The sequence below is a fragment of the Jaculus jaculus genome, chromosome 22 (genome assembly GCF_020740685.1).
Source record: "Jaculus jaculus isolate mJacJac1 chromosome 22, mJacJac1.mat.Y.cur, whole genome shotgun sequence".
NCBI lineage: Eukaryota > Metazoa > Chordata > Mammalia > Rodentia > Dipodidae > Jaculus > Jaculus jaculus.
In genome coordinates, this window is record NC_059123.1 from 10,142,798 (window position 1) to 10,162,872 (window position 20,075).

At 45.5% G+C, this 20,075-nt stretch overlaps 1 protein-coding gene across 1 annotated transcript in view; it reads left to right on the forward strand.

The window, feature by feature from the left end:
- Nucleotides 1-15,516, forward strand: part of Dera (deoxyribose-phosphate aldolase) — a 114,766-nt gene extending 99,250 nt beyond the window's left edge. Inside the window, exons 7-9 of the mRNA XM_045139493.1 lie at nucleotides 8,918-9,030; nucleotides 13,895-14,044; nucleotides 14,555-15,516. Coding sequence (XP_044995428.1) covers nucleotides 8,918-9,030; nucleotides 13,895-14,044; nucleotides 14,555-14,611 — 320 coding nt within the window. The 3' untranslated portion in view covers nucleotides 14,612-15,516. The remainder of the gene's footprint in view (nucleotides 1-8,917; nucleotides 9,031-13,894; nucleotides 14,045-14,554) is intronic.
- Nucleotides 15,517-20,075: the final 4,559 nt, after the last annotated feature.

A 20,075-nucleotide genomic window follows, 5' to 3' on the forward strand; every position in this document is an offset into this window, starting at 1 on the left:
CCACTGGAAACCCATTGTGCTTTTGACAATCATAAAGTACTAATGCACTTGCTAAAATATTTTGTGTAATCAAACCTGGATGGTTGTTTTCTTTTTTCCCCCCTATATTTAAAGAAATAGCCAGTTCCCAGCGCCTGAGCCGTGTGCCCTCTGACTCTATTGTCCGTACTTAAGAAACCCAGTACAGAGAATTCAGTAGCAGAAAACACTGCATGTGTGTGGGCAGATCTCAAGGACCTAAACGGCAGAGCCAAATGATGGATGCTCATTCAGAACCCTGGGGGAGGGGCAAGGAACACTTACCGGAAGCCCTTGGCCCTGGGGATACACCCAGGACATCGGGCAGGCTAAGGAAGTGGTCCACTACCAAGCTACCTCAGGAGCTGGGGACATGGCACAGTGGTTAAAAGCAAGAGCTTGCAAAGCCTGCTCACCCAGGTTCAGTTCCCCAGCACTCCTGGAAAGTTCCTCATGGGCTAGACCCGTTTGCAGCAGCAAGTCTTAAAGAAGGTAGAACACAGAAGCTGCTCTGATCTCCCTCTCCCTGCCACATACCCATTCACACATACACATAAGTAAAGATAAAAGAGGCTGGAGAGATGGCTTAGCGGTTAAGGCACTTGCCTGTGAAGGTTAAGGACCCAGGTTCGATTCCGCAGGACCCACATAAGCCAGATGCACAAGGGGGCACATGCATCTGGAGTTCATTTGCAGTGGCTAGAGGCCCTGATGTCTGTCTGTCTGTCTGTCTGTCTGTCTGTCTGTCTCTCTCTCTCTCTCTCTCTCAAATGAATGAAAATAAAAAGTAGTAAAATAAAATAAAACGCACATTCATACAATCTCCACTTTGGCCCCATGAAGGTTCTGCAGGTGTGGATGCCGTTTACTGTTTGGACATATCTTAGCCTTTGCACATCTGTTTCTCTAATGGTGGAGCTTGTCCATATGCCCTCTCATCTTTAAGTTTATTTAAAAATGCATTTATTTGTAAAGAGAGAGAGAGAGAGAAGGGGTGTACCGGGCCTCTTACCATTGCAAAGGAGCTCCAGATGCGTGCAGAACAAAGCCCACTCTCTAGGACAAGTGACTTGAGCATTCTTCTCTACTGGGGACAAAATCATTTCCCCTCTGCTAGTCCTGTCCCACCAAGTGGGGAAGAAAATCAAGATACATTTTTGTGAGTTACAGCCCCGGGGGCTGAACAGACATCTAAAGCGGCCACCTAGTCATTAGGTCGTGTAACACTCGCCTCCTTTCCCATCACTGTCACACCGCCAGGCAGCCAGATGACAGAGCTGTTAGACTGTCACTGAAGAGGAGCTTTAGGGAAGCCTGGATCCAGTGTGTAGAAGATAAGATACTATAGGAGATCAAGGACTGTGGCACCTACAGCAGCAACAGACATTCAATACAGCCCAACTCATGGGCCTATTACTCAAACCATCACACTTTTTGCCTATTGCAGTTTGTTACTCAATATATGTCTCTTAACAAGGCAAAGAAGGAGAAGAGAGGCACAGAAAGGCGGTGAGAAGATGAGGAAGTATGACAGCCCTCCCTGAAAACACCACATCCTACAGAGAGACTGGATTCAGGTGCATCCACATAATAGCATTACATCAGACGGGGAATCTAAGATAACCATGGTTCTTATATTCATGATCTTACTGAAAATAATAGCTTACATACAAGCTGGGCATAGCGGTGCACGCCTTTAATCCCAACACTCGGGAGGCAGAGGTAGGAGGATCGCCGTGAGTTTGAGGCCACCCTGAGACTCCATAGTGAATTCCAGGTCAGCCTGAGCTAGAGTGAAACTCTACCTCGAAAAACAAAACAAAACAAAACAAAACAAAAAAAGCTTACACAAAGGAATAGAGATAACCTAACCATAGAGGTAGAAACTAAAGAGGGATCAAAAGGAAATACTTACACGTAACAACACTGGAAGTTCTGGACGTGAAGAATGTCTTCACCAGCAGTAGACTGGGTGACAGAGGGCTTGGCGGGGGAGGGGAGATTCAGTGAATATGAAAACAGGTCAACAGAAACTTCCTAAACGAAACTGTAAAGAAGGAAAACAGCAAACCAACAAAAGATACAAACATCCAAATCTCGAGGACAATTACCAAAGTCGCAACGCATGTGTGGTTGCAGTACAAATGGAATCAAGCAGGCCTAGGACCAGAGGGACAACAGACAGGTAGCGGAGCATCTTCCCCGAACTAAGGGCTGATGCCAAGCCACGGGCCCGGGACGCTCAGAGCTGCAGGGAAGATCAAACTAAGAAACTCCATTTAGATGTATCATATTCAAAGTGAAGAAAGTCAACGACAGAAAGAGAAGAAGACACCTTAGCTTCTGAAGAGAAAGGAAAGAACGTCAGTGGACTTGCATCTGAAATTGTCAACAAACATGAACAGAGTAACATCCTTTTATTTTTTTCTAACTCTTTTTAATCTTTTTGTTGTTACTGTTGTTTGTTTTTTCAAGGTAGGGTTTCATTCTAGCCCAGGCTGACCTGGAATTCACTATGTAGTCTCAGGGTGGCCTTGAACTCACGGCGATCCTCTTACCTCTGCTTCTTGAGTGCTGGGATTAAAGGCATGCGCCACCATACCCAGCTTTAATCTCTTTTTTTTTTCATAATTGTAATTGTAGACAATAAGCCATGATAATTCCCTCCCCTCTCCCACTCTCCACTTCACAAATCCACCTCCATCATATCCCTCCCCTCAATCAGTCTCTGTTTTATTTTGATGTCATCATCATTTCCTCTTTTATGATAGTCTTGTGCAGGTACTGTCGGGCACTACAAGGTCATGGATATCCAGGCCATTTAGTGTCTGAAGGAGCACATTGTAAGGAGTCCTACCCTTCCTTTGGCCCCTACATTCTCTCCGCCACCTCTTCCTCATTAGACCCTGAGCCTTGGAAGGTGTGGTAGAGATGTCTCAGTGCTGAGCACTCCAGTCACTTCTTCTCAGTGCTATGGTGCCTTTTGGGCATCTCAGTGGTCACTGCCATCTGAAAAGAGAAGGTTCTCTAACTAAAAGTGAGAGTAGCATTAATATGGGTGTGAACATTAAGAGAAGTGCTTACAAGGCAGTTTGTTGAGCATAGTACATACATACATTTAGCCAGATAAGAGCAGGCGTTACACTCCTAGGGCTCATGACTTTGTTTGCCATGGGCTTTTGGTTAGGTTTTCAGTACCAGGTATGCATTCCCTCCCACGAACAGGCCTCCAGTCCAATTAGAGAGTGATTGGTTTCCCCCACAACAGACATGCCACTCTTACACCCACTTGATCAGTCATTTGGCATGGTTAGCCAAACTTGAGGCTTGCGGTGTCCACTGTTTTCACTGCTGATGACTCCTTTCTCCCATTGAGCTGCATGTAGTATCACCTTTTCCAGCTTTCTGCCAGCTGAAGGGCTTTTCAGCTCAGCTCCAGCAGATTTCTCAGTGACCTTGCAGCTCAACCATGTGGAGTCTTCAGCAATACAGAATAAAATTCTTAACAGTATTTAAAAGGAACTGGGGAATGGCTCAGCAGGTCAAGTGTCTGCCACATAAACATGAGGATCCCAGTGCTCATGTAAAAGCCAGACACAGCTGCTCACACCTTTAATTCCTAGCACTGGGGAGGTGGAGACAAGGAGGATCCCTAGGGCTCACTGGCCAGCTAGTCTGGCAGTGTTCATGATGTCTGGGTTTCTCAGGGGAGACACTGCCTCCAGTGTCCAGTTAAGGAAGACACTCAACATTGACCTCTGGACCTGCCCTGCCCACCCCCCCCCCCCACATGTTTTAATGACAGAAGGGAAACCCAAGCAGCCTAGAGCTGTGTCCACTGAAATTATCCTCCTGTCCTGAATTGAACTTGAACAGATCCTTAGGGAGGCACTGCTAGAGTCATGGTCTGAAAGAAATGTTAAGAGAAATCCTTCAGGAAGAAAGAAAAGGACATCAACCATAAGCTCTGAGTTTTTAAAAAACTGATATAAAAGGTAACTATTTAAAGTAATAAAATACCATTAGGTGATTATATCACATGAGTGAGTAAAATGAATGACAGCCGTGTTATAAGACAGGAGAAACAATTAGCAACATATTAGGAAGCTCACTGTGGCTGGAGAGATGGCTTAGCAGTTAAGGCGCTTGCCTGTGAAACCTAGGGACCCATGTTTGACTCTCCAGATCCCACGTAAGCCAGATGCATAAAGATGAGGCAAGTGCAAGGTCATGTATGACCACTAGGTGGTGCAAGCATCTGGAGTTTGATTGTAGTGGCTGAGGCCCTGACACATCAATTCCCCCCTCCCCCCTCTCTCTCTCTGTAAAATAAAATAAAGTAATAAATAAAGTCTCAGTGGATGTGGGTGTGAGGACGTGAATTCAGAACCCACATTAAACCAGATGTCGTAGCTGAACACCTGTATTCCCAGTGTTCCTACATTAAGATAGGAGGCAGAGGCAGGAGGATCCCCCGAAGCTCACAGGACAGCTACCCTGGTGAATGCAGTGACCACAGCAAAAAGACCCTGCCTCAAACAAGGGGCAAGGCCAGGGCCAGCACCCAATGTTGTCCTTTGATTTCCACGTGTGTGCACTGGCACATGGGCACCTGTGCGTGCAAACACACACACACACACACACACACACACACCGAGTTAAAGATATCTGCAGAACCAACGGTGGTAAGTGTTATTTAAAGTTGGATTTAATTTAGTTAAAAATATGTATTAAGCATTCGAGGCAACCTTACAAAGCATATGAAAATGTAATTCCCATGATAAGGAGATATAATGGAACCATAAAATGCTCAGAGAAGTCCGAGAAGACAAAAGAAGAGATATAAAAATTAACAAAGGAAAAATGCAACAGATAAGAGTTATAAGCATGGTAGGTATTAATCTAGCAAAATCAATAATCACTTTAAATGTTAATGGTTAAATATACCAATTAAAAGAAGATTATAAAAAAAATCACAAGCCCTGCCATGTGTTGTTTATAAGAAATCCACTTTAAGGACTCAGAAGGTGAAAAGCAAAGGGCTGGAGAAAGATACGGGGGCCGGATGACGGCTCAGTTGGTAAAGTGCTTGTCACACCAGCGTGAGAGCTTTAAGTTCAGATCTTCTGCTCACGCAAAAAACGTTGGATGTGGTAGCACGTGACTGACCCTAGTCTGCTGGGGAGACAGGGACAAAAGAGACCCCAAGAGTTGCTGGCTGGCCATCCTAGCTGAACTCTTGAGTCCCAGGTTCAATGAACGACCGTGCCTCAATAAATAAGGTGGGGAGAGTTATTGAAGGAGACACCCAACATTGACACGTGTGTGCCCCCCACACTAACATGCGTATGTGTATGCCCACCACATGCATACATACATGTTAGACTATGCTAACACTTAGGAGTAGTTATATTAACTCCACGTAGAACAGACTCCAGGTTCATAGTCAAAGATTTTCTTTGTTTTTAATGTGTTATACGTCTGGCCATGGGGCCATTTCCTCAGCAAGGCATAGCAGCCTAGAATGAGCGTGTACCCAGCAAGAGAGTGTCAAAACATGTGAAGCAAAATGAGCTGTGGGTCAGGGAGACTCATGAGGTCCCAAAAGCAATGTGGGCTATTGCCAAAGCACCTGTTAACCTTCTGGAAGTAAAAGGTAAGACTCTGTTGCTGGCGGGGGGGTGGGGGGGGGAGATCTATTACAGCTGGAGACTCAGCTCCTTTTTCTTAGTAAGCAATAACTCAAGCAGGCCAAATATCAGCAAAGTGCAGGTGACCCGAATAGCTTTGCTCTTCAAATGATCAAATTGACATATACAGGAAGCTCTAACAACAGGTGACTCAAGTTCACATGACACATTCATTAAGACAGATCGTCCTGGTATATACCAACACTTAAAAGAAGGACAGATAAACTAAACTAGAAATCAGTAGCTTAAAAATCCTCAAATATTTAGAAATTGACAACCATTGTTCTGAATAATATTGATTCTGAATAAAAGTCAGAAATTTAGAGTACTTTCAGCTGGGTGTGGTGGCACACACCTTTAGTCCCAGCACCCAGGAGGCAGAACTAGGAGGATCGCCATGAGTTCTAGGCCACCCTGAGACTACATAGTAAATTCCAGCTCAGTCTGGGCCAGAGTGAGACCCTACCTCAAAAAGAAAAAGGCACTTTGAAAACATAAATTATTATTTGTACAGGATTATAAAAGCAGGGGCACTTTATAGCATTGGGTGTATGGTGGTGTGATTCAGGTGTCTTCCATAAACTTATGTGTTCTAAATGCTTGGACAGCTGATGACATCTTGGGAGGTGTAGCCTTGCTGGAGGAAGTGAGGAGGTGTGTTGTTTGCAAAGGGGGGGCGGGCTCAGGGTTTTTATAACCAACTCCCCTTTGCCAGAGCTTAGCTCACTCTCTGGCTGCTGTTGACCACCTGCTGTGGCAGAGATGATGTCCAGCCTCTGCTCATGCCACACTGTCCCCAGCCATCACGAAGCCTCCCCTCGAGACTTTAAGTCAAAATAAACACTTTCCTCCCATCTGCTGTTTTTGGTGGGTGCATCAGCAAGCCTGAAAGGAGATGAAAGGGAACCTGAACAGAGAACAATGCAATGGAAGACAAAAGCCAGAGAAAGGTGTTTTGAAATACAAATGGCTATTACTCAAATTTTCAAGACATGGACAGAACATAGATTCTTTGCCAGAATATATCAAGAATGACCCCAAGCCCAATTCCTGGTAGAATCCTTGTGTTACTCTCAGAAACATCAGGAGCCCAGCCTCTCGTGGGTGCTTTTCCGTCAGCATGCTGGTCACCTGAGCTCCCACCAGAATGACCCGTGAGCTCTGCGTACAGCTGCCGCCGCCGCCGCCGCCGCCGCCTCCTCCTTCTTCTTCTTCTTCTTCAGCTTAGAGCCGCACCTGCCTAAGGCCTTCGCCTCAGCTGTGTTTATACAAACCTTGAGGGCTTTGAGAGTGATTTTACAGACTGTCTCTTTAAAAAAAATAAACCTTTTAGTTTTATTTTTAGATGTTTCATTTATTTATTTGAGAGAGGGAGAGAAAGGAATATATGTAGAGAGGGAGAATGACACATCAAGGCCTCCAGCCACTGCAAATGAAATCCAGACACATGCGCCACTTTGTGCATCTGGCTTACATGGGTCCTAGGGAATCGAACAAGGGTCCTTTGACTTTGCAGGCGAGCGCTTGAACTGCTAAGTCAGCGACCCAGCCCCAGAACATCTCCTTTGATTGCTTGTGTAACCAGTGCAACAAATCGGGTGTTTCAAAGGTTTATTTTACATACGAGATAGAATGTGAGAGCAGAAACTAGAAGCCAGGTTTGAGCCTAGTCCATCGTGCGGCCATGCCTTGGGGTTCCCATTTCATCCTCATGTACAGGATGCGGTTTTCAGGGCAAGGGCTTGAAAATGTGTGGCTGTCTCAGACACGTGCTCACTGAAGGTATGTCTCGTGCATTCATCCCACAGAGTAGTTGTGGAGGGGGTCTCTTTCCAGGTGGCTCTGGGGGAAGCTTGTGGTTATTTCTCCCTTACATCCTAACCTTGCCTTCTTTGATGGACATGGAGAGACTGGGAAATTGGGTCTTGGAGCTGGAGTCGCCTTGGTCATGAATGGGCATAAAAACCACGTATGTGTTAAATTGTGATTCAGTTGGTCCTCGGTAGCGACTGGGAGTCTGCAGTTTTCTTTTCCCCCTCTAAAAAGGTAATTCATTTAAGTTGGCATAGAAATTGAGTGCATTTATTGTACATTTATGAGGTGAACCTGCAATGTTTTAGTACATATATACACTGGGTACTGGCCACATTCTCATAATCTATTGTCACCTTACCTTAATAGAATACCAGAACTTCTTTCTTCTCTTGTCTACCTGTACTGGTCGGCCTTTCTCTGCCCACTGCCACACTCTTTCTCTCCCTTACTCTCTCTGGTGGGCCCACACTGCCTGGGAATGGATCCCATTTTAAGTACTATTTGGCGAGGTACCATCTGGAAGGTGGATTCTCAGTGGGACCCCGGGTAAGTTTCTTAGAGTCAGCTGTAGGCTGCTTAAGGTGGATCTCTGGAGCTGAAATTCCACACACATGCACCCTGGGCTATATGACGTCAAGAGACCTCCCCAGTGTTCCTGCGTTTCGATTCCTACTTTAAAGATGGAGTTCATGTTAGTACTCAGTAACCGGCCCGACACGTTTAAAACACCCGGCTTTAGAACAAAGAGCATGTGCCCGGCGCACCTCTCGGCCTCCGTCACTTCAGCTCCTCGAGCCATTCTTGTGGCGCATATACTGAAGATGGATTTGAGAGAAGAAAGTTGTTTAAGAGATTGGCAAACTGAGACAGCATGGTCTCCTTCATGAAGATACTCATCTGGTTGGAAGACATAGTGTCTTGTGAATGGTCAGAGGCAAGCGAAACCAGCTCCCCGCAATTCTTGGGTTGTCTAACTGTACTTACTGTTTGCTTTCCCATCAAGCAGGAGAAAATGAGGGGAAATGAGCAGGCACTCCCGGTTTGTGCAAAAGCATTGTGATGCATGATATTATGCACAGGGCATAAAATTGTTTTTATTTATTTCAATTACGCATCAAATAAACTAACGTGAATTTAATTGGTAGTGTACAAGTATGTAGGCAAGAGCATCAGAGGTCAATGAAAATCCATTGAGTGTCTAATTTAATTTATGCTGTGGTAAGGAAAGACAAAATCATAAACAGGATTATTTTAAGCACAGATTTCCACTTTAGCTTTTCAAATAAGCAAAACATAGTGATCCGCAAGAAACAAAATATACACAACTCATTTCTTTCAAGTGTCAAAAGTAAGTTTTTAATTAACATGGAAGTTTTTTCTTGCTTTGGTTTTAGGATCAGACTTTATTAAGACATCTACTGGAAAAGAAACAGTAAATGCCACCTTGCCAGTAGCCATAGTCATGCTACGGGCCATTAGAGATTTCTTCTGGAAGACTGGAACCAAGGTATGTTATTGCCAGCAAAACACCTTCAGAGTAAAGATAATGTTATTTATAATGCTTGTCACAGCTACCAAGATAACCATCTTTATAATGCGGAGAGTGTGAATGAGTTACCTTTATTAAGATAAATGTTTAATTTACCTTTCATTATAAAAGAATACATTTGTGGGGGAAAATGGTTTTAACAGAGAGAGTGTGAGTGTTGCCGTCCGTACGTGTGATCAAGATGTACACTCACTTCATGTCCTTTTATTAACGGAAGACAATTTTATCACTGACAAGAGATTCCTAAATGGGTTCTTTAACGAACTAATTCTGCTGTGACATAGAGGTTTTTCTGGCAAGGCGTTGGCCAGTGAAAACAGGTTAATGCAGAAATTAAACTTCCTTGAGGAAAGGAAAGAATTGCAGAGTAACATTTATTGAATGATAAGCTGTGGTGGTGATATGAAAAGTATGCAATATAATGGGAAATAATCTTTTCCTGTCATTATTGAAGGACACACATAAATTGGTTTTTCTGTTGGGAAACCCCCGGTCCAGAAAAACTTATTACTTTTAATAATATGAGGTGAAGAGAAAATTCTCGAGGAGATGAACTTATTAAACAAAATAATGAAATACTGTGAAACAGCGGGGAAAAGGTAGCTAGACGTTACATAGCTCTTGAATTAAATATCCATTTTTGCGTTTTATGGCAGTCGGACGTGCTCTCTGGAAGACTGTTAAGCTGAGGAGGGTATTTGCTAGCTTTGTCAGCTTTTTGAAAAATAACACATATTTTTTTGGAAACATATGAAGTTAAAAGGGAAAATGTGTATATGTGTAGAGGCTGCTTTTTAAACGGTGAATTTGGATTCTCCCTGACTTTCCAGTTACTTGTCTGGCTGTAAGTTATCAAAAGGAGCTTTTGCATCATTGAAGAGAAAGTTGTGTGTATGGACTGTGTGTGTGTGCGCACGCGTGCACTTGTATGTGATTGCATCTTTTGTTGTTGTTGTTGTTGTTTTGTTTTGTTTTGTTTTGTTTTGTTTTTCAAGGTAGGGTCTCACTCTAGCCCAGGCTGACCTGGAATTCACTATGTAGTCTCAGGGTGGCCTCGAACTCATGGTGATCCTCCTCCCTCTGCTTCCCGAGTGCCAGGATTAAAGGCGTGCGCCACCACGCCCGGTTTATGGTTGCATCTTTTAAGAGCCAATCTCTTGGTTTGGGCAGAGTAGGACCACCCCGCCCCCAAACAGAGGCCTTGAATCTTGTTTGGTGGGTGGGCATGACTGCATTCAGGTCTGTAAGCTTCCACTTATTTGGAATTGGAGAGTTGATGTGCACTAGGATTGCTAAGAGAGAAAATGAACTCCTTCCAGAATTTCCTCCCTGTGCATAGCAGCACATCTTTATTATGAATAGGAAAACATACCTGTTTTCTGACCTATGGACGACAGCTGATGCAGTCTGAGAACCTCTGCTTGATAGATAGCCTTTCTGCAATGAGCCAAACAAAACCTTTAAAAGAGAGAGAGAGAGAGAGAGAGAGAGAGAAAGGCTGTAAAATGGGAAAGAATGTAATTTTCCCTACATTGGAACTGCCACCCTTCACTGGAAAGTGGTTCTCGTTTCAGCCAGAGAACCTGTGGTGGTTAGATTCAGGTGTCCCCCATAAAGGTGGGTGTTCTCAGTGCTAGGTTCCCAGCTGATGAAGATCTGGGAATTGACATCTGCTGGAGGCAGAGTATTGTTAGGAGCGGGCTTATGGGTGTTATAGCCAGTTTCCCCTTGCCAGTGTTTGGCACACTCTCCTTTTGCTACGGTACACCTTATGTTGGCCAAGGGCTGATGTCCACCCTCTGCTCATGCCATCGTTTTCCCTGACGTTGTGGAGCTTCCCCACAAACCTGTAAGCCAAAATAAACCTCTTATTTCCACAAGCTGCTCTTGCTTGGGTGATTTCTACCAGCAATGCTAACCCGACTGCAACAACCTCAGAATCAGACGTGACGTGGTCACGTGTGTGAGTACTGAGTACCTGCACCAGCAGCTCCTGGGATGGGCATGGGGGTTTCTCCCACGTCGGTTTTGTGAGCTCTTTTGATTGGGTTTAAACAAGCCCTTGGGGACCCTGGAAACACCTGTTGAAAAGTTAATCATGAGCTGTGCTGACCTGTGTTAATGCTAGGCATGTGACCAGGAACAAGACCCTTCCCAGGAGAGCTCTTAGATGGCAAGAAAGAATCTCTCAGACAGGTTTAAGCAGCCTGTGGTCCAGGCTGACCTGGAATTCACTATGAAGTCTCAGGGTGGCCTTGAACTCATGGCGATCCTCCTACCTCTGCCTCCCCAGTGCTGGGGAAGCGTACGCCACCACACCCAGCTTAAAGTCACTATTTAAGACCATATTTATGAAGGGCATTTTGTTGTCTTCAAATCCCCTTTTTCTTTTCTTTCTTTCTTTTTTCTTTTTCTATGTGTGTATGTCTACATGTGTGTGCAAGCACACACGAGCCATGGCTTTGGCATGCATGTGGAAGTTCGAGGGCTACATTTAGGTGTAGGGTCTTTACCTCCCATCTCTCTGAAGCAAGATCTCTCCTCCGCTGCTGTCCTCTCCAAGCCGGCTGACCACAAACATCTGGAAGGTTCTCCTGTTCCCACCGCCCTTTTCTCACCGTTACTGCATCCACTTGGATTACAGACACCCCTGCGGTGCCCGGCGTCTTTATGGGTTCCGGAGATCCTGCCTGAGGCGCTCACACTTGCAAGGCAAGCGCTCTATCCATTGAACCATCTCGCCAAGCCTGTGTCCTTCCGTTTGGACTGCATTGATTCTTTATTCCGTTTAATAAGGCAAAGAGCCAGTACAAGTCACATCCCTGACCCACGTTTCATTTCAAACGGTGCGCTGCGGGGGGGGGGGGGGACTACGCGTGCCTCTCGGCGTGCGTGCGCCTGCAGGTCACGTGCGGCCACTGTTCTGTCACAGCAGGCGTGGCACGGCTGAGTCTGTGACACTTCTCCACTGATGGAGACCTCGTTTTCCGTGAGATGAGCCGCCTCCCAGACTGTGATTAGCACCGCTCCTGAGAAGCAGAGGCTTCGTATTTCATAACTGACCTCATTACAGATGGATGTTTTCCATATTCACTCCCTTAAAGAAGGAAGGTTAACCTCTGCAGGAACCTCTCTCTGGAAACACTGGCACGCAGACTTGATGACAGTGTACTGAATTGTAGAGGAAACCGCTACAAAGCCCGCCTGACTGACAGGAAGGCTCCTTTGATTCACATGCATGCTCCTTTCAGCTCGTTGATTTTTACTTAAGTATTTATTTTTATTTGAGACAGAGAGAGAATGGGTGTGCCAGGGCCTCTAGCCACTGCAATAAACTCCAGACACATGTGCCACCTTGTGCATCTGGCTTTCGTGGGACCTGGAGAATCAAACCTGGGTCCTTAGGCTTTGCCGGCAAGCGCCTTATGACTGAGCCGTCACTCCAGCCCTTATGTATTTATTTATCTCTTCTCAACAGACATGGCTAAAAGTGCTCCACTGCTGCACAGCAAGCGTGACTGAGGTAGGAAGAGGAGGTAGCCAACTGCATGGTGTTCTGTGAGAGCAGATAAAGGACTAGACTAAAATGCAGGGCACGGAGAGGTGGCTTAGCGGTTACGGCGTTCTCCTGTGAAGCCTAGGGACCCCGGTTCGATTCCCCAGGGCCCAGGTAAGCCAGCTGCACAAAGCGGTGCATGCATCTGGAGTTCACCTGCAGCACTTAGAGGCCCCAGTGCCCTCATACGCATTCTCTCTCTTTTTCTGTCTCTCCTTGAAAATAAATATTAATATGTTTTAAAGGAATCACACAATTAACCTAAATAATGAAGAGGCAGGTGTGTCATAGGACATCCCAAGGCAAGGAGGTCAGATTGGTGTCCTGGCTACCTGGCCCGGGAACGGTGGAAGCCGGCCTCTCGCTGAGGGCATCCTGCTTGGGAGTGGCACCCTTCATGTGCCCGAGCTGTCAGGTCGACCTGTGAGCGACAGGGAAGCAGAGCCGTAGCGTTCAGGCGAAGGTGCGCCTGGCAGCTTTCCTCCGTGGATTCGCGACTGTGCCCCGTGATTGAATTCCGGGAGCAAATAAACAAGGAGGACCAGCGGCTTACTGTGTGTTTTCCTATCCTAATGGACTCCAGACACCATTTAGGGACATCACAGACTGGCTGCATTGGGCTATTCTTCTGAACTGTGAAGCCTGCCCCCCACCCCATCTTATGCTTTTCTCTTAGGCTTTTGTTACCGATCTGCCTGCCTTATATACAACAACCTGGGGTGGGGGGGCCACACAGCTTCCTACAACTAGGCTGATTAAAACAGCTGTCACCGTTCCTTGCTGGGTAGCTCTACTTTGGTTAAGGTGGCCTTGTGTCTTAACTGGTCCTCTTATTTTACCTACACATCCACTTTGAATCTCAAGAAAATGGCTAAAAGGTGTCGATATGAGCTTATTTATAGAAACACAGAACTTGGTGTGTTTTCCCATTTATTGACATTTTCCTTGGGTTCTCCAGCTTCCCAGATACAGTCTAGACAGTTGAGGTTTATGATGTGAGATGCTAATGGGGGTGAGGAGCCCTCGTCAGTGCCCCCTCAGAAACAGTGACATGGTTCCCATTCATCTTGGAAAAGCTACTTTGCAGTGTGACTGGGTAAGACTCTGGAGTGTGAGTGTGGGCTACGTAGTGAATTCCGTATAACAGCAGGATTACTTGGAAAAGACTGGATGAAAGAGAAGCTAAAGTCTGTTGGCACATGGCACCACATTTTTTTTTTTTTAAAGCAATCCAGTAATACTGGCTACTGCGCTGTTCTCTCCTAGGTCGGCTTTAAGCCCGCAGGAGGCATCCGCACCGCCAAGGACGCCCTAGTGTGGCTCTCGCTCGTCAAGGAGGAGCTGGGCGATGAGTGGCTGACGCCCGAACTCTTCCGGATAGGTGCCAGCTCGCTCCTGTCAGACATCGAGAGGCAGGTGGGCAGCAAGCGGGAGTGAATTGAGGCGGGATTTTTTTTTTTTTTTTATTTGAGATAGACAGACACAGAGAGAAAGGCAGATAGAGGGAGAGAGAATGGGCGCGCCAGGGCTTCCAGCCTCTGCAGACGAACTCCAGACGCGTGCGCCCCCTTGTGCATCTGGCTAACGTGGGACCTGGGGAACCGAGCCTCGAACCGGGGTCCTTAGGCTTCACAGGCAAGCGCTTAACCGCTAAGCCATCTCTCCAGCCCTGAGGCGGGATCTTGAGAAGGCAGTGAGCTTGAGGTTGAAAGCGGCCCTGGTTCGCGTTGTCACGTCGCCCCCATATGCCTTCCTGCGGGCCTGCTGCCCCCACCTGAAGCGGGCTGGGAGGAAGTTCTGCTGGCCAGTGTACCAATGAAGTGTCAGCTAAAGTCATCGTGTGATAGCAACAGTTGTGCAATTATTAACTCATGCGTGTGACTCTTCCACAACTATTAATGAATAACACTCTGACTTTCCTCATAGATTTACCATCATGTGACTGGAAGATACGCGGCTTACCATGACCTTCCAATGTCTTAAATCAGGAAACAGCTCCAGGGAGAAGTTGTGTGCAACAAATGAAAATTAATTTTTGCATAATTGCCAAGATTATATAATGTAAAAATAAGGGGATCGGTAACAAGCTGATTTTTTGCCTTAAATTTTCCACTAAACTCAGAGAATGAAAGGGGAAAAAAAAAAAAACTAATCCACATGCAGTACTCATTCTGGGCACATCTGAAATGGTCTTAGTGAATAGCAGATATACACTTGGTATTACTTTTTGTTAAAGTTTTCCCCGAGAAACTGACTAAAATGTGCATGCACGCTTGGGCCACATCCAATTCTAAGGGAAAAACAAGTGAAACCACCCAAGAAGTGTGCGGCATGACAAGACACATCATGCCTTCGCAGCTGGCGCGGAGGTCAGGAGCTGCTGGCTCTGCACCGTTTCCTGTCGCGGGCACGTGCCTTTAGTCTTTGCCCTGGCTGTGCTCCTAGTAATTGTTCTGTGAATGAGATTTCTGGCATATGCGGAACTGTCAAGACCGTTGAATTCTTCAAGTACAAAAGTCCCTGTGTTGCTGTATTCACTAGGTTTTCGGAAGACAGGCTCTCTATGTAGTCTAGCCTGGCCTGAACTTTCAAATCCTCCTGCCTCAGCCTCCAAAGTTCTGAGATTACAGGTGTGTATCTTACCTAACCCGACTGTTTATTTTTTGAAAACAAAAACATCTTAAATAATAACAGTTCATTGTAGAGTTATTCATTGAGCATTGAGAGATGTTTGATCAACAGCTCCCTGAATAGTAAGTTCCTTGGACATTTATCTCAGATAAAGTACCTCAGAACATTATTGATGAATAAATTATGTGTGTATGTCATGAAATTCAAGATTTTCTGGTATAGTGAATAAAAGAAAAACAATAAGCACTAACATAGCATCTATGGTGTGCTAAGCTCTTATATTTTACTTTTAATCTTTGCAATTCTAAATAATCCTAAGGTAAGTAGAGTGAGGGTTTCCATCCTTTCTGTAGTTAGTACTAAAAATTACTGTCCTCTTATTTATTTAGTTAGTTTGTTAGTTTGGTTTTGGTTTTTGGAGGTGTAGGGTCTCACTGTAGCCCAGGCTGACATGGAATTCACTATGTAGTCTCAGGGTGGCCTCGAACTCACAGCAATCCTCCTACCTCTGCCTCCCGAGTGCTGGGATTAAAGGTGTGCACCACCATGCCCAGCTTGTCCTCTTATTTGGAAGAGGGACTTGAGGACCAGAATTTAAGCAACCTCTAAAACGTTGCTGGAAACTAGCAGAGTCAAAAATCCAAGTTTGGGGCTGGAGAGATGGCTTAGCGGTTAAGCGCTTACCTGTGAAGCCTAAGGACCCCGGTTCGAGGCTCGGTTCCCCAGGTCCCACGTTAGCCAGATGCACAAGGGGGCGCACGCCTCTGGAGTTCGTTTGCAGAGGCTGGAAGCCCTGGCGCGCCCATTCTCTCTCTCTCCCTCTATCTGCCTTTCTCTCTGTGTCTGTCACTCTCAAATAAATAAATAAATAAATCCAAGTTTGGGGATGTGGCATGCAGGTATGGGGTTGGAACACTTGTCTAGAATGTGTGGGCCCCCGGGTTTTATCCTTAGAACCACAGAGAGAGAGAGATGCAAGCTCAACCTAGAGACTGACTGCGGAGCCTTCTGTCTTCCCCGTGGGTCACTGTCACACAGCTAGGGACACATGAGCAGAGGTCCCTCCCAGCCATGGGGACTGTGGATAGGCTTCACAGTCTGCTGCTCCATGCCTGGCCCCCGTCCTAGGCTTTTTTGCTTGCTAACTCCTCTGTCACGTATGTTACGGAACCTAAGTTTTGCAAGTTTTCATTGAGTCTCTTTTTTTTTTTCTTTTAATTTTTTTTTTATTCCGTGAGCAACCCCCGGTTATTCGTCAGCGGTGTCCCTGGACTGAATCAGTTTGGGTTCATCTGCCTCTGCCTAGCCCAGCCACTGCGCCTTTCTAGCTTTGGGACCGTCATGCAGTCTGTTCACATCTTTTGTCCTCTGTGAAATTAGGGGTGAGGGCAGAGGACACCCAAGGTTCCTTCAGACCTAAAATTATAATACCCCACGGATAGTTAGAACAAATCTAAGGAAATGGCTTATGGCTAGAAAGAGAAAACACTTTGTACCAATCTAAATTAGAGTTTGCCTCTTGGGAGACAATTAAGCAAATTCCCTCAAAGCACCTCTCTTAACTGTAAAGGAAACAACTAAAAAAAAGAACAGAAAGAAAACTGCTTCCCCCAGTGCCCGAGAAGAATGCTGACTCTTGGCTTGTGTTTTTTGGATACGGTCCTTGGCTCGGAATGCCGTATCTAACTCGGTAGCGTGCTGGCCCGGGCGCTCACAAGTGCAATGGTGAGTCACCTTTGCAGGAGAAACGTTACAGAAAAATAATTACATCCTATCACCTTTGAAGCTATTCTAATTTCACTGGGCTTTCTGTTTTCCTCCCATTAAACCCAGCTGGTCATTTTGGTTGATCAAGTGAACAGGCATCATTATCTTCAATTTTAATTTATATGAAATTGACCTCTGTCGACGATTACAGATGCCCATCGGAAATTAAGACTGGTGAGTCCCTCAAACCTATTAGAAGCTGATGAGCGTGGCCTCATCCAAAAGTAAATAATGTTACATATCTTGAGGGACGGTTTATTCCAAGGTCCGTGGAGCTCCCCATCAGGAGCGCCTGGCCTCTTGTTACCTGGCTTCTGAAGTCACCTCCTGCGGTTGTCGTGAATGAGGGTGGCCTTGCTGATGTGGATCGCCACTCAAACACAAGAGGAGGAGGTCGCTCCTGAGGTGACTGAGTTGCAGCCAGCAGATTTGTAGACCTCAGGACATCAGGAGTTACTGCTTCAGACAACCAGAAAATTAATCGCTGGGTTCTGTGGTTAATGATTCTAATAGATGCAACCTTTCCCCTGTCCCCAAAACTGTTAGTGGTGGCTCAGGATAGCATATCAGGCCTCAAAGCTGTTCTTGAAACAGTGGGGCCTGAATTTAGGGGTTTTAGAGGAATGCTACTTAAAACCTTGTCATCGTGTGCTAAAAAGAAACCGCAGTAGGCCATGTGAAGGGCCTGAGCTGAGGCCTGAACGCTCATCAGTAGCACACGGATGAAATACCTCAATCATACATAGCCAGTGTCGGTCAGCTGGTCTCCTTCTGTGGTTAGGTACCCGACAAGCCACCTAAAAGACAAAGGGGCTTATTGTGGCTTACGTTTTGAGGGGATGCAGGCGTCATGGCATGAAAGGCATAGCAGCTGTCACGTTGCGTCTAGCCAGGAAGCGCAGAGAGAGACGTTTCCACTTGGCCTGCGGTCTTCTGTTTGTTCAATGCAGGACCCCTGTGGAATGGTGCCACTCACATTGTACGGTAGGTCTTCCATTCCTATGTGAAAAATTCCCCCCAGACCTGCCCAGAGAGGTGTCTCCTTGGGGATGCTAGACCCAGTAAAGTTGACTTTGAACCATTGTCGCTCGGTCTTTGCACTTGGCGTTCTCTCGTTTGCTGGTCCATGGATGCAGTGTGAGCTTAGGTCAGTTTGCCAAGTTCGGATTGAGACCCACATTTGTCGACTTTTCTCAACAGTATTTTACAGACCAACTCAACCTAGCCTGCGTGCTTCTGTGGTAGTGTGGTTGATGGCAATGGTTGGGGTTTCATAATTTTGGGATTTTTTTTTTAAAGATTGATTTTTTTTTTTTAATTTCAGGAGAAAATAAAAGACCTGTTTGAATGCTAATTTGTGTACATGTAGGGAGAAAATGGCTTGTGTAATCACAAAGCAATTTTATAATTACATATTATTTGCTTCATTCTAGATCGTTTCCACACTAATGAGAAACTCAGATGAGTTAGTTTACATGAAAAACGGCTCAAGGGACCTGTGTGAAAGTGGGATTTGTTAGGACTGGGGAGACGGCTCAGACACTAAAGTGTTCGGCCACAAAAGAACGTGCACATGAGTTTGGATCCCTGTAAAAGCCAGGCACGGTAGCATGCACCTGTAGAACCAGTATTTTTTCTTTTTATTGGTTATGTATATAGAGTGTATACAGCCATGATGGCACATCGTTAGCCTTCTCCCTTTTGTCCCCTCCCATGAGGATTGTGGGTGCTGCATTGTGGGATGGTCATCAGTTATCCGGGAGAGGCAATGTCTGTGCATAATGACCCAACTTATGGCTCTAATAATCTTTCCGCCCCCTCTTCCACGAACTTCCCTGAGCCCTGTTGGGTTTATTTTAGGTCTATTTCAGTGTTGAGGTTTTGGGAGCCTCTGTGTCCCTGGATCTCTGGTTTGGTAGGAGCTGAGTGTTCTCTGTGTCTGTCTCCTTCACCCTTGTGCTGGTACCAGGTTCACCGAGAAAGCAGCTCTTGCTCAGGGAAACTGACATTCATTTTTCTGCCGTCAACATGACAGCTTTTGTTTATTTTTCATTTCTGACCCAACATTAGCAGGGCCCCAGTGCAAAAGTAGAAAGAAGATAGAATTTGGATAGATCTTGCCTTCAAAGGCAATGGAATGTTACTCCCATTTGGCACCAGGAAAAAAAAAAAAAAAAAAAAAAAAACAATGTGCTGTGAAATCAGATTCTACACTGGTTTTCCTTGTTGAGCTCAGGAATTTTGCTTCCTAAACGAAAATATGTACTTCGTAACACCACCAAGTGATCTTCCCAGAAATGACCACAGGTAACATCTGGCTGATACATAAAATATGTAGTAAAAATAATCATTTTTAATTGCCTCAGACCTGCTCAGGAGAGAGAGGAGAGCAACATCCATCTGGTCAGTTCTTATTTAATAGGACAAATGAGGATCTGAATGTTTAATTCGATATGTATGGATTACAGTGACCTTACTGTGAACTAAATTTTTTCTAAGCAAAAACAACAGGGATGAGGAGGAATGAGAACATCTAAAAAGGACAACTGAAATTTGACTTAAAAAATAAGCCCATTTTGTATTGCACAACAGAGGTAGGATATTTAAAAGTCTAGGCTTTGTGGCATCCTGTTTCAATTTCCCGTAATGTTTTCAATTCATTTAAACAGTGAAATGACATTATGTTTTATTCTACAGGTTCCAAAGTGACAATAAAGGTTAGATAGGACTGGGCGTGGTGGTGCACGCCTTTAAGCCCAGCACTGGGGAGGCAGAGGTAGGAGGATCACCCTGAGTTCGAGGCCACCCTGAGAGTACATAGTGAATTCCAGGCCAGCCTGGGCTACAGTAAGATCCTACTTTGGTTACTATTGCATCAGAACTACTCAGGAGTTTTGCAGAGTGGGGATAGAGACCGTATTAATTGTTTTTATCTTTTCTAGAAAGAAATACCTGTCAGAAGTTGGGTTAGCAGAGGGGGAGCTTTGTTTAGCTTCCAGTTCAAGACCTGTCGTGGCTGGGAAGGCCTAGCAGCGGGAACGGGAAGCAG